The sequence below is a fragment of the Argiope bruennichi genome, chromosome 9, assembly GCF_947563725.1.
Source record: "Argiope bruennichi chromosome 9, qqArgBrue1.1, whole genome shotgun sequence".
NCBI lineage: Eukaryota > Metazoa > Arthropoda > Arachnida > Araneae > Araneidae > Argiope > Argiope bruennichi.
Window position 1 is genome coordinate 62,086,635 of NC_079159.1, and position 15,095 is coordinate 62,101,729.

The 15,095-nt window shown below is 27.3% G+C and overlaps 1 protein-coding gene across 1 annotated transcript in view; it reads right to left on the reverse strand.

The window, feature by feature from the left end:
• Positions 1 to 279: 279 nt before the first annotated feature.
• The window catches only part of LOC129983807 (leukocyte receptor cluster member 8 homolog), a 31,144-nt gene continuing 16,328 nt past the window's right edge, over positions 280 to 15,095 (reverse strand). The window contains exons 10-18 of the mRNA XM_056093446.1: positions 14,539 to 14,622; positions 12,770 to 12,901; positions 12,561 to 12,690; positions 9,928 to 10,023; positions 9,685 to 9,819; positions 6,253 to 6,321; positions 6,023 to 6,152; positions 4,243 to 4,450; positions 280 to 2,379 (exon numbers count right to left, since the gene is read on the reverse strand). Of these exons, the coding sequence (XP_055949421.1) occupies positions 2,223 to 2,379; positions 4,243 to 4,450; positions 6,023 to 6,152; positions 6,253 to 6,321; positions 9,685 to 9,819; positions 9,928 to 10,023; positions 12,561 to 12,690; positions 12,770 to 12,901; positions 14,539 to 14,622 (1,141 nt within the window). The 3' untranslated portion in view covers positions 280 to 2,222. The remainder of the gene's footprint in view (positions 2,380 to 4,242; positions 4,451 to 6,022; positions 6,153 to 6,252; positions 6,322 to 9,684; positions 9,820 to 9,927; positions 10,024 to 12,560; positions 12,691 to 12,769; positions 12,902 to 14,538; positions 14,623 to 15,095) is intronic.

Here is a 15,095-nt window from a genome sequence, read left to right on the forward strand (position 1 = left end):
TCTAAATATTAAATATTTTTGATAATTCCAAATAAGAACAGTATACTTTCAATATATATGATGCTTTATATGAAGTATTTCATATTGGAATAAATTATTTAATACAAAGAAACTTTTTGCACAGAGATAATGTGCCAAATAAAATATTATTTAGGATAGATTTAATTGTGATTATTGATTTGGTCCTCTTTAAAATCTCTAAAAATAATTTAAGAGATGTTATATGTGAGGAACTAAAATATTTTGGTGATGTTCACTGTTGATAAGAAGACACCAAAATAAAGTCAGTAACAATTTTTATATACACATCTTTATACACATGGAATGAAATTCATGCAGTAAATAATAAATGTAAGCTAAGATTGAAATAGGTATTTACATAATTAAGAAATATCACCAGTATGATTGAATATTTCAGAAATCAGTTATGATGATAATTATATTCAGCATTATTTACAAGAAAAATAAATATCTATTACTTTACATCTTAATTTACAAAATATATTTAACAAATGAATGATTATATATGATACAGGACAAAAAAATAATAAAAATGTTACTTATTACTTATTCTATAAGATAAAAAAAGGATAAATATAAGAATTCGCAGAAATTTTCCATATCTATAAATAGATTAACAGTACATGTTTTAATAAGAATAAACTGAACACTTTAGATAATGAGGAAAAAAAAAGTATCAACGAGAATATATTTCATAATTATCACACAAATAAAAAAACTCATTTTTCTGCACTAAAAAAAAAAAAAAAATGACTAGGATAAATAGGTGTATTTTTGCAGAAATTTTTAAAATTTAAATCATTGTTTGAAGGGAAAAAAAATGCGCATTAAAAATGTTCAAAAGTAATCTGTAGTTTCAGTAACACTACAAATGAGAAAGGGCGAGAGGTAATTCGAAACTAGCAGAGGTGAAGACTGCCTACCAAATAAAAATTGGATGCAAACTGGAAGTACTTCTTTTCTAATCATTTTCATCAAAAGACAAGTATAATCCTACTGCAAAAAATAAAGAAAAAGTAAAACAAAATAAAACTAAGAAGGAAGGATTATGAGCTGCTTGAATCTCTTTGGGGCCTTGATGTAAAAATTCTGCCACCAAGTATAAAATTACAACACCCTTGCCATGTCATTTGAATGAAGAGAAATAAATCAAAACTTGAAGCTGATAATGAGAGCAGACTTCCCTTTCTATCCTATTACTTATCAAGTTCAATAAAACTTCACAAAACAGTTTGTGCACTATAGTGCTGGAACATAATTTTTATTCAACTTCTTTCTGCAGACCAGTAAACTCAACTCTTGGAACAGCTTCTCGCATTGAAGGTATGAGAAAACAGTCAATCATTCTTTCTTTCTTTGAAAGCAAAACGAGAAAGGAATTTCATCAAATAAAACGATTATTTCCCCTATAAATATGAAAGAACATGACCTAACTTTTGATAACTGTAGTTGAGGATCCAGGACCATCGTAAGTGGCAAATTTAAAAATAGGCTCTTCTTACCTTCTTCAAATAATTTTTCTTCGCGATAATAAGCGAAACTTGCAGGCTTTTAAACTCTCACCATCTACATTTAGGAATTCTCATCAAGTCCCTATAAAGTGAAACATCTTGAATTTTAGCCAATGGGCATTATTCTCCTGAGCTTTTACATGATTAAAAGAAAACACCTTTTCCTCTTCCTCACTTGTAATCATCTTCTGACATTGTACTTGCATCTTCTCAGACTCGTGTGTACTCCAAATATGCTCTTCATTAGATTTACAATAGAACAATCTTCATATTTGATGTTTCTTTTTGAACTCCACGGATTTCTCAGACTCGTATATACTCCAAAAATGCTCTTAATTAGATCTACAATAAAACAATCTTCATATTTGAAGTTTCTTCTTTAACACCAGACATATTGATATACTTATCCTTGAAACACCATAAAGCAATACTTTTTATTTCCTTGACTAAATCTCCTATTACAGCAGTAGATTACGAATGACAGGCAACTTCTGAAATAATATACTGTATAAAGTCACTGCATCTTCGGGTTAATTATTTTCTCTCAGTATTAACAAACTTTTTTTTTCTTCCAAAACTAATTTTTATATTCTATTGTCGATGAAAAAGGATATCTGCTAACAATCAGCCTCATTTTCACTCTGAATGACAAAGCAAGGATGCTGCAATCGATGGTAAGAGGAAGTCGCTTTAGAAGTTCGCCAAAGGACCAACGGATTCCTTGCAGTTGATAAGCCCAGTGTCCGCAAAAACTACGTTTGCCTTTGTTAAAAATGCCAAACACTCCTCAGAAGAAGGAAATGCTAAGGCACTTTGAATATACGAAATCGGTATGTTTGGACGAAATCTAAGGAAACAGTATAACAGTGCATATTAACATATGTTATGCAAAGAAATAGCTCAAGAAAATTAAAATTTGATAATTAAGGAATAAATTCTATTAATGATAACTTATATTAATATAAAATACTTACTCCAAAATTTCAATACTAAAAAAGCGAAATAACTACATAGATTGCTTATGACTATTTTATTTTGTTAAATTATAAAGATAATACCAAGCACTTTTTTATATGTAACTTTTTAAAGGTTGCTAATGAATTATATGTTTCTACATATGACACAAATTATCACTAATTCTTATATAATATGCAAATAATAACAAAAAATGTCATATTAAAAGCCTTGACTAACCAAGTATATAAACTGTTTATTCATTTTTATCAACTTTGAAATTTTCAAATATAAATGACATCTATAAAATCCATTTGCATCATCACTACTGAATTCTAGGAACCTAGTGCAATTTAGCTCCTAAGCATTAAAGAATTTATTTGAAATTTTTAGATATTATTTCAAACGCCCATTACATAAGTAATTATGAAATTTCTACCTTATGACCACAATCTCTTTTAGTTCTAAGGTTAAGAGAATGTTCATATAATAAAAAAAGATTTCAATTGATTTGAAAAACCCAATGAAAAAACTCCATAATAAATTATTAGTATTTGATTAAATAGGAATGTAAACCAATAACATTAGCAACACAAACACAGAATACAATGAATTAGCATTTTAATTTTAGCAAAATGAAGAGGCTACAATGAATTATTTAACATTTATTAAATATGTCAGAATAAATTTTTAATTCCTTAAATCTTTTTTAAATGACAAACAATTTTAATTTGATAGCGTAAAATTATCATAATCTGTTAATTGCAACCGTTAATGATTGAACAATGTGTTTTAATGAGTCAATGAAAAAGATAAACAATGTAATAATAATTTATGAAAACTGAAATTGAAGCATTAGACAAGCATTTCTATCAAGTTCAGAGGAGCTGAATCTTTTTAATTCTAATACATTTTGGAAGAAAGCCTTTTTTACTTTCTAATAATGCTTAATTTAGTCCAACAAAACATTTCCTATTCCAATTCCAATTGTAGATTGGCCCAATAGGATTCTCAAAATGCTTCATCATGCAAACAAAAAAATTTAAATCTCTTTAGATCCAATATGGTTTTGGGAGAAAGCACTTTTTATTTTCTAATGTCTAATTTAATCCATCAAAATAATTCTATTTTCAATAGGGATTGTAAGTTGGCTTGGCATGTTTCTCAAAAGGCTTCAAGCAGATAAATAAAACATCACTCAAAAAGTCTCAAATTTTCATGCAAAATTAACTTTTTTGGAATTAAAATATTAACATAAAAAATGCTATTACCACTTAATATTCACATTAGAATATTTAAAAAAAAAAAAAATCTACCTGAAATCAAAATTTTAGATGGAATATTTTCTAATTAGTCAAACAATACAAAATTTTGTATAACATTCAAATATACCAATACAATATTTTGAGCTATTTTAGAGTAAAATGAAATAAAAATTTTCAACAATCACAATCAGGGAAAAAATCTAGAAAAAGAGCAGCATTTAAATAAGCATTTATATCAACGTAATAATTACATGAGTAAAATAATCATTATACTCATTTAGCAACATAAAATCAGACCTTGCAAATTAATATTAATATTAATGAATTATTAACTTCATTAATATTTTTAAAAATTCCTCAAAGTTCAAGAATGATAGATAGAGAAGGGAAAAAAATTAAAATAAGGGACATGAAAACCTCTAAAATTAAGCTTTTTTTTACAAATACTTACCAATAAAATGATAACATAAAAAAATAAAAGAAATACGTACGACTTGATAAAGGCCTTAAGAGCAGCTTTTCTAATGCCTTCTATAAACCAGTCAATTATAAAAGATGACATCTTAGGAGCTGATAAATATAGCTTAAAAAACCTAGAATAATTATTACTTGAACATGCTTTAGCAAGTTTTAAAGCATGAGATACCACCTCATCTTGTTTGTCATCATTTTTCAGATCTGCAAGTATATATTTCAACTCTGGAAGAAAAGAGAAGAAAAATGATTTTAAACATAATTTTGTCTAAATATTTAATAACACAACTGCATATACTACACAGAATTTGAAGTAAAAATTGAGATAAAATAACAAACTCAAATCTGATATGTTTTATAGAAAATAAAATATAACCATAATATTAACAATTTCATTTATTTCACCAACTGTTTTACACTATTTAACATAAATAATATGTATATCAATTTTAGCACTAAACGAATTCCTGCTCCTGCTGTTCACTCACATAATTTCAAATCACAAAATTAGATATTTTATAACGCTTGGCATGAAAGCACCACTTTTCGTTAAGGACAATAAAAAGAACTCGGATTTCTTTAATTTTGCTAGTAAAAAATGAAAAAAATAGTAGCAAGTGCATATAACTGAAAATGGGGAGGGGAAAAAAAATTGACATCCTTATTACCTTAACATTAAAAAGGCAATTGAAATGTGTTCATAAAGAGTATTTAAATAAATGTTGATAGAATTGACATTTTAACAATAACAAGTAATTTTTAACAAATATAAATGGAAAATATGTAATGCCTAGAATAATCTGAAGTACTGAGATAAAAAGACCCAACTAAAATAGTGTTTATCAAAATTATTAACTCATAATTACAATTAAATTTTTTTTTGATAATTCGTATTATTTCATATAAAGCAAATTGTACATCAGAATGGTCAATTCTAAATATTTTAATGATATTTGAAATTTAACATTAGAAATAAACCATTGCTCATTACCAATCTTATCATGTAGCACAGCAGAACCTCACTCAACGAGTCCGTTCCTGAATCTTTCAATTCGAAACATTTAGTAAGCTGATTATTCCCTATTATTAACTATTCATCCAAGTTAAATAGAAAAATGTGTTTCATTCCGAAAAAAAAAATACTCAAAAAATTTATAATTATTATAAATGTTTTTTTATTACAAGAAATTTGTCTAAATACACTTGCTTTCACTATGGTTCAAAATAATAAAAATGAAACAGCATTATCTTCAATGAATTTGTTGCGCATATAGCTACTGCCTTATTAGGGTGATGCTTCTCAACATATGATGCAATACTTTCATTATTTCCCTTATTTTGCTGGAAGTTAGTTGTTTCTGTCGAGTATTATTTCCCCCTCTTCTGACTAAATTTTCGTTGCTGCTTTTGTAGCGACACAGAACACAGCTCCACACATTCTTCAGTAATTCTGTGTACGTTCCTGCACTAGTTCATCAATGTCATTGCTATCCATCTCTAACTCCATAATCTTAGTCAGATACAATCTCATTAATTAAAGCTCTACAACACCTGCCCAAACATTTCTGAGTCACATTCAACAATGATATAAAGCCTAGACTTTTTCAATAGATATAATGGAAAAAATCTTCCTTTTACACTCAATTACAGATTAATCCTGCATGTGAAGTCACAGTGTCTAAACACCACTCATTATGTAAAACATCAGTATTTCGACTACATTTCATTTTGTTCATTATACGAGGTGCTCATTCAGCGAGGTTTTACTGTACTTCAAAATAAATAAAAGATAATTACCTATATCATTTTCAGCAAATATGGTATATAATATGTGGTATCCAGTGAATTCTAGCCTGTTTCCTTCTTTGACCTCTTCATACAAAACTTTCAATTGTGATTGACATTGATTAAATTCAGTGTGGTCTCCCTATAATATTTAAAACTATTAAATAAAAAATCTTATGCAGACAAAGATGTAAAACATTTTGTTTGTATCAAGCATACATTGACAAAAATATTTTCAATACCTTTTCCAAGGCTATTCTTGCATGTGTTTCATAAACCTGCACAGTAAATTTATTCCGTATGCATTGAACCTAAAATAAATAAATCCTCTTTAAAAACAATTGTGTAAATTTAGAAACACATAACTTGACAGATATTTTATACAACCATATGAAGTGCAATTTTCTTTTGAATTATATAATTAACTTCACATGCCATAAGACACACCAAAGTCTAAAGAAAGGCAATTTTTAGGTTCACAGTTGTTACATATATTAGTCTTCTATAATAGAATTATCAACAATCACTCATCAACAGTTAAACCTCCCATTGACTTGCTTTTTTAAAAAAATAGGGTAGTGTTTAATATGAGAGAATTCTTTTTAAGTGAAACTGAATTTATATAGTTATTACACCACACATACCCCAATTCGATTTCATCAAACAATTAGACATTAAAATAACATTTATGTAATCTTATTGCCAGGCTTGTTTCAGGTTTACAACATAGTATGCATTTATATTAATAATATAATTTAAAAAATTCTTTCAAAAATTTGCTTCTTTAACTTAATGGCACTAGTTTAACAATTAAGACTACATATAGATATAAGTTTAAGAAAACACTAATGAGATTATGAATGTTTGTAGATCATAAAATACATATTATCAATTAAAGAAAAATAAAACAGAGTAATTGTTATTGTTAAAAATCATTTTTCAATCTCTGAAAGATTGCATAAATAGAATAGAAATCTCAATATCACAGGATTTTCCAACTCTCCACAGTTTCCCCTTCTCCATTACCATTATTTACTTTCTCCTCCAAACCAATGCGCTTTGAGTTAAAATAAGAAACAAAAATTCGGATACTCTGGTTACTATTTGAATCACTATTATCTTTTGTTGTTACTTATGGCAGTCATAAACAAGCCCACTGACGAAGTCAGCGATTTAAGCCGGGTTTTGTGTAGTAGTTCCTGAGGACAAAGACCCCTGACTACAGAAGTCTGCTATATGTTACTGAAATACACTGATGCCATGATGATTTTTTGCTAAAAAATAAAATGGCAGTGCAAACAAACAATTTTATTTAATTATTAAATTTTAAGAGTTTCTTCAGTAAATATATAACAACTGATGGAAATTTCATTTTGAAATCCTGTGGAATAATTAAAATTACTTGGTTTTGTATATTAAATCTAGTTTTTGCCAATTTTTTTTTAAAAAAAATAACTATTTACAAATTTTTATTAAATATTAATTATTTGCTAAAATAATTAAGTCTTTGACACAAAAATAAGATCTCAAATTTTTAAGAACATTTAATAAAGATAAATGTCACTTTAAATAAATTTACAATTTTAATAGCATACATGTTTTTTAATGATTCCAGACACACACAATTTTTGAGTAAGTTTTTATATTAATTAAAGTTTCATTTTGAAAAATAAATAAATAAAAGATTATAGGCATAAAAATTCCTATTTTAAAAGTTCTCAACTTCATCTTTAGTTTCATTGTCATCTTCTAATTTGATCACAACTCTTTCGATAGCAGCATCTCTAATATCAGATTTAGTGCAGTTTTCTTATAAATTTGCATGTTTTACAGTTTTTCCAGTTGTCCACTATTATGTAAACAGCACTTCAATAGGCAATTTCCTAACATCTTTAAATTTGAAAGTTTTATTTTTATTTACAACATCACCTTTCACCTACTATACCCATACAAGTTTTATTGCATTGTATTGACAGTGATATGGGAAGAAGGAATGTTCTCACATTCCACTTTGTATGCTATCTAATCAAGCTAATATACTGCGATTTTGCTTTGTAATCCTTTTACAATGTTCAGTAATTCTGGTCTGGTTTTTATGCCACAATGTTAGCTCCCCCCCCTTTGTACAGCAAATTTTTTCTGCATATGCAGAATGGTAGCTTGCATTGTCTACAACAATGAAGGATTGTTTGTTCAATCCTCTTAGTGAATGAAGAAACTGCTCTTTAAAAATTTCACTGCCCTGCAACAGTCAATTGTAGTTTTAGAAAGAAACACTATTTGTATAAATGGAATAACACCTTGATCAGCATATCTGGTATAACAAAGGATCAATCTAGATCCTTTCTGCAGGAGAACTTCTATCTCCTTGGTGAGTTGAACTTGGTTAAATAAATTTAGGTAAATATTTAACATTTAACCAAGTTTTATCGAATCTCACTGGCCTGATATAAAAAAACATTTCTCATACTTTGCATTTTTTTTCTTCCAAAAATCTCATACAAGAAACAATATTGTTTCATTTTATTAAAAATCTGCACCTATCATTACTTGTTGTAAGATAATCCCAAAATTGTCAAAATTACTCACAATTTTGTTGACTCCCCAAAATTATTTTTTTCTACTAAGCCAATTCTTAATTTTACCACTTTTGGATATTCACCTTTGTTATTAAATTCTAGGACAGTTTGGTGTATAATGCTTTAGTCAAAATCATACAAGCTACATTGTAATAGATCTTGTTCATGTATTTTTCCCTTCCCCCCTCAGGTGATTCAAAAACTGTAATACTGTTTAGAACTTCAGCACTTGCTGTCATAGACTCTACACAAATTCACTGTACAGGAAGCACCACATATTTTAATAGATACTTTCTGCACAAGTAAAAACAATGATCTTACTGTAGTACTCAATTTAGATAACACCAGCTCTTTCAAGAAACTGTACACCTTGTAAACAACCATCTTTGATTGTTTCCTGACATCAGGACTATACATGATAGTAGAACTTAAAACACTTAAGCATTATTTTATGAAAATGATTTAAATTATAATGGAGAATAAATAATAAGAGAGCAAATTATAACGAACACACCAAAAGCAGAAAGCTATCAAAACTGCTTAATGGTTGTGTGCAGTGCTGCTGTTTGGTGCATTGTTGCAAGGGTGGTGATGTAGAAAATGTGACCTTGAAACATTCATTATATTTACACAGTTAATAAACTGAAATTTTTATATTTAGTGTAACTATTAATGTTACTTTCATAATTAATCAATGACCATTAACATGAAACAGTATATACAAAGAATTAAGCAATATCAAAAACCAAACAGGGACAATTCCAATTTACATGACATATTAAGTTTAGTTTAGTAAATATATCAATTCTCAGAAATGGAGGTTTGAATGATTTTCAGTAAAAAAGAAAACTGACAGTCAAAACAAATAGGAATTATTTAAAACTTGATAGAAAGGATAGATAATATACATATTTAACGTATAGAAAGCTCCAATAAGACATTTGTAATTTTTTCTCCTCCTTTTACCTATTAAAATTGAATTCCACTTTTTGAAATAAAGGGAACAAAATTTACCAATTTCTTTGCTATTTCAATTAAATCTATCAAACGGAAATTAAACAAAATGAAAATTTTAGCAAATTCAGGCACACTTACAACAAGGTCTTGCCTAATAGATTTAAGTTGTTCACAAGCAAAATGGTAATCCTGATTTTCAATCCAATGCTTCTTTACCATTGCTAAGGATTTTACTAATACATCTTCTGGACGAACACCAGTAGGATCAACTGCCTGTAAAAACGAGATTGTCCATTATAATTGTATTTCATAATTTAAAAACCTAAATTTCAAATGAAAAAATGAATGAAATCATTAATATATTTTAAAAGGTTTACTTACACCTGTAAGTCGTAAAAAAGGTTTTTCTAAGTCTTGACATGTTCCAATTACAGCATCTGAATACCATTCCATTTCATTATCATTTTCATCAATTGTCTACAACACAAAGTAGAAACAATAAGTAACAAAAGATTCTTCTCGGCTAATCAATTTCAAAATTATTTACAAATGAAATGCAGTTTACAAAACAATAAATTTTTAATTATTGCATATACTTCCATGGAAAATTGGACTGCAAAACTGTTGCCATAAGCTGTTAAAAGCATTTAAACCCCCCCCCCACCCAATATTGGTATCGGAGTTAATACAAACATACAACTGATAAAAATATCCCTCTTCCTATTTCTTTTCAGAACATTTAGTTAAATAGTTAATTAGAAGAAAGAAACTTCAGTAAAGTTCTAAATTCTAAACATTAATGTAAACACATTACAGATAAATGGCACACAGACATTAATAAATATTTTGGAAAAAATCACTATTCCAGAAATATTTTAGTTAATAAACAATTGCAACAAATTTAGAATTAAATACATATTAAAACATTATAGAAAAGAATTTTTTAATTGGGAATTCAGTAGCAAATAAATAAGTTGGAATATTAAAATTGTAATGATTTCTCATGTATATATGTTATACTGCATATTTTACTCTTAGTGGGATGTTTTATACAAAATGCAATGTTGGAAAACAAATGGCTTAGTTCCATTTTCTAAGAATTTAATTCAGCAAAATCCCACTGGAAACTATCATGATTAAATTTTTCTTAAATGACTTAATAATAATTGAATTAAAGCTTAAACTTAACTAATAAAGGAAGACAAAGTATCTAAAAAAATCTTTGGCTACTGTAAGTTACGAATGAAGAAAGAATATGAAGATTTGATAGTGGAATTATGATATTTCACATATATATATATGCTTTCCATTTCTTTTCTTAAAAAAAAAAAAAAAAAATAATAAATAAATATATTTTAAAAAGAATAAAGATTTTTAAGAGGACATTGGAATGCTTAATATTTTAAATCAGCAGGAGTGGTCTTCCCAAAGCTTTCTTGCATATTCTCTAATATATGTGTCTTGCCAGAGAATGCCTTACATGGCATTGGTATACAATAATTAAGAAAGGTATAAATTTATCTTTTTTTACTGAATCTATTGAATCTCTTTGGCATGTTAATAGTATCCAAAAATCAAATTTGAGTTTTAGACACAATTTCCCCAACTGATTGAATCAAAAATTTCAAACAAAACTGCACTTATAGTCAACCATACCAAATCCGATACACTTAAGTCACTGTGATTTTCAATTATAGTGTTTACATGTTTCTGAAAGTACAGACCAACAGATAAGCAACCTGCAGTTGGATTTAGCTCAACATTTCGCAAGCGCCTACACTACAGATGCTAAATCTGTGTATCAAATTTTATCTATTTAGTTCTCTTCATTTTGTAATTATCATGTTAACTTATATTCGAATAAATGGTCCTACAGACTTCCTCTGGATGAATTTTATACAAAATTTGATAGAAACTTGCAAAATTGGTGTAAAGAGAGTAGACCAAATTTCAACTGGCTAGCCCAAAGTGTTTTTGAGTTATCTTTGTCACAGACAGATGGACATTTCCCTAAAATGTGTTTTTCAAACTCAAGGAGGTCTGAAATGACAGGATTTGTTAAAATCTCGAGTATGAACTTTTTGACAATTACTCTTTTTTTTTTACTATGGACATGAGAAATTAAAAATCAACAATGTTGACCTCCCCTCATTAAAGATTTATCAAAGATTCACTCTAAAGACAGTTCCTAGTTTTGCACAAATTTGGTTCTGTGCTATTTCACTTTTGGACAAGTAAACAAGAAGTACTCTAGGGCTTCGAGTTCCCTGCAGGTACTACACATCAATGATGGTAATAAATCCACCCCCATCAAAATAATTTAAAATTGTGATCACTTCTTTGATTTAAAGGAAACAGATGAAATAAGCTTACATAAAATTTACATGAAAATTTAATCTTTAATAGCTGTTTTTTATTCTTTCTTTAATACTAGTTTGTTTGATAAAATTAAATCTCCAGATGAACTTTAAGGGATAATTTGATTATTTAGAGCTGTTTTTTTTTTTAACAATCACCTACAAATTCAGTTTTTTTCCCAATTCCTTTAAATTCCAGTGTCTATACAATTTAAACAGAAAGAATGCTATTTCTAAACAGCCAGGCAAAAGAAGAATAACCTACAGTAAATTATAACTAAAATTTAATACTGAGAGATTATTTGAATAATGATTTATTTTATATCCCTGTGTGAACAAGCATATACACACACATAGACAAAGGAACTATAGTAATAAATATCAGTCTGATGCACAAATACACTACATCCTATTATTTGTCAGGAACATATATATCCTGTCAATCAAAATAATTATGCAAATTTGGAATTGGAATATATGTAACAGATTATATATATATATATATATATATATATATATATATAAATATAAATAATGACTTTAAAATGAGTTAGTGTGCATTAATTTGAAGTAATTTTCCTCTACTGAACTATTTAACATGAAAGAAGAAAAATTTAGATAAGTATTCAATAATATATGCCCAACAATTATACTCACAAATGATGGGGTATTAGATATTGTGAATAAAATATTAGCTTTAGGACTTTTCCCATTCTTTGTTTCAAAACGTGCAGCACGCTTCATCAATCGCTCATCAGTACAGAACTCAGGCTCAACAGTAAAAGGCCTATTAGAAAGGAAGCAGAATTTAAATTCCACTAACATTTAAAAATGCTATTTTTAAAAATATAATCTTTTATACATACTGCTTTCCCTTCTTCCTTTTCTTCTTGTTTTTTGAACTGTTTGGTGTACTCTTAGCAGAACGTGTGTCAGGACTAACTACACTAGAAAAAATTTTCTTTGAACCTCTACTGTCTCCACTGGATTCTGAAGAACTAAAATAAAAAGAAAATAACAATATTTAACAAAAATATTTTAAACATAGACAAACTGTTTCTCTTCTAATTTAAATAATGTTTACAAATTACTACTAGTAGCTAAAACTGGAACATATTTGTTAGAGAATTCGAAGATGTCATGAAAATCTCTATAAAATTTAAGTAACATTTCCCCTTTAAAAAAAGTCAAACTGTTCACGATATTAATTCATAAAAGTTAGACAAACATATTTCCAAGTCCCTGCCTCAATAGAAATCAATTTAAATCAAAAAGTAACTAATGAAATCAAGACATGCATATTCATTAATAGAATGCAGCATTCATAAATTTTAATCTAAATAAGAGCTTTTAATGGAAAATACCAGATTCACAACTCTCAAAAAAGAAAACTGTAAATGTATCAATGAATGTTTTTATCAGTACTGTCTGTTATATGAATCTAGAAATATTAGCATGCTAAAAATTTTATTTTTTAAAGTTGGAACATTTCTAAATTTTGTAAAATAGCAACTAATTGCTATTTCATATTCTTTTCTTAATTTTTTTTTTTTTTTCCACATTTCCATTTGTTTAAAATGCTCATCTTAGTAAAATAAAAGTAATTGTGGCTATGTAAATACGTACATTTCACATCTCTAAGTATAGGGTCAGAATTCAACCAAATTTTGCACATTTTTTATTAAGACATCACACAATTTTCAACAGTAACTTCACTAAAAATTATACCAACTTAAAATATAAAATTTTATCTCTTCAACAACAATGTTATTATCATTATTTTCTAATTTAATGCTGATGATTTTGAGGCAGAGAAATATATAGGCTTGATTGAGTTGGGCAACTATAAAATTTTGACCAATTAAACAACACTTTTTTCATTAATTTTTAAAATTTTAACATATATTTACTTCCAAAATTTATTAGTTTCATGTGATATAATGATGTCTAAATAAACAAGTTGAACAATCGAAATTCAAACAAAGGTTAAACAAGTAAATTTTTTTGAGCAAAGAAACAAGAAAATATATGTAGGGTTGCTGCAGAGCTAATGAACAAAATTCCAAGAGATTTTAAAAGCAGATTAATAATCTGTATGAGGAAACTATTAATTTATTTTCATTAATGAAAAATGAATTATATTTACCTGAGAATGTAGTTTAAACCTTTCTTAACATTACCAAAATTTCTGAACATATATTGCAGTACTAATATAAAAAATATTAGTAGCTTTTGAAGTAAATCAGTTATTCAGGCTTACAAAATCATTTTAGAAAATAAAAGGCTTTTGTATGTTACAATATTTGAAATAAAAGTAATTATTTTTGAAAAGTTAAACATGAAAAGGATTTAACCTCAGGCATTTCTATCATCTAATTTTATATATACATGTCAAATGTTTATTATGCACAAATTCACGATGGAAACAGAAAATTACATGATTAAAAAGAATATTAATATATTTTACTGGTATATTATTAAGCTATTGCACACAAATTAAAAATGTGCAATTATGTTGCAAAATAAATTTAAAATTCCAAGAGAGTAGTAAAAAAAAGTCTATCAACTAAATTTAAAAAATAATTTTCATTAAACAGAATAAAGAACACACATAGAAAGAGAGACATAACGATACCTAGAATATTTTCGTCTACGGAAGGTTTTTTTAGGAGGAGTTCGTGACCTTGATCTGGATCTAGAGTAAGATCTTGAACGAGACCTGAAAACAAATTAGAATATTGTTCAGTACCATATAAAACTAGAATACAATTCTTAAGTTAAATTAATGATACTATAATCTACGTATCATATGAAAACAGTACATCTAAGCCATAACAACATGGATATTCTAAATTTGTTATTTCATTGTTAACAAAATCTGTTGTCGGAGAACATTAAGTTTTCCTTTCTTTGGCATTAATATTTCAGAATGCAATCTTTTTCAAGTTATATCCCTATAGCAAGTTACTACAAATGTTTTTCTTTGAACCCCTCTCCAAGAACTAGCATTATCTGTTTTACTAGATCCACATTTTTTCTTGGTTTATTTTTAGGCCTATTTTTTTTTTTAATTTATTTATTCTGCAACATATTTTCTTGAAATAAATGTCATTTATCAGAATAAGTGGAGTATTATAAACCAATATATTGATAACAATAATGAATGATACTCACATTTTATGTCAATTAACT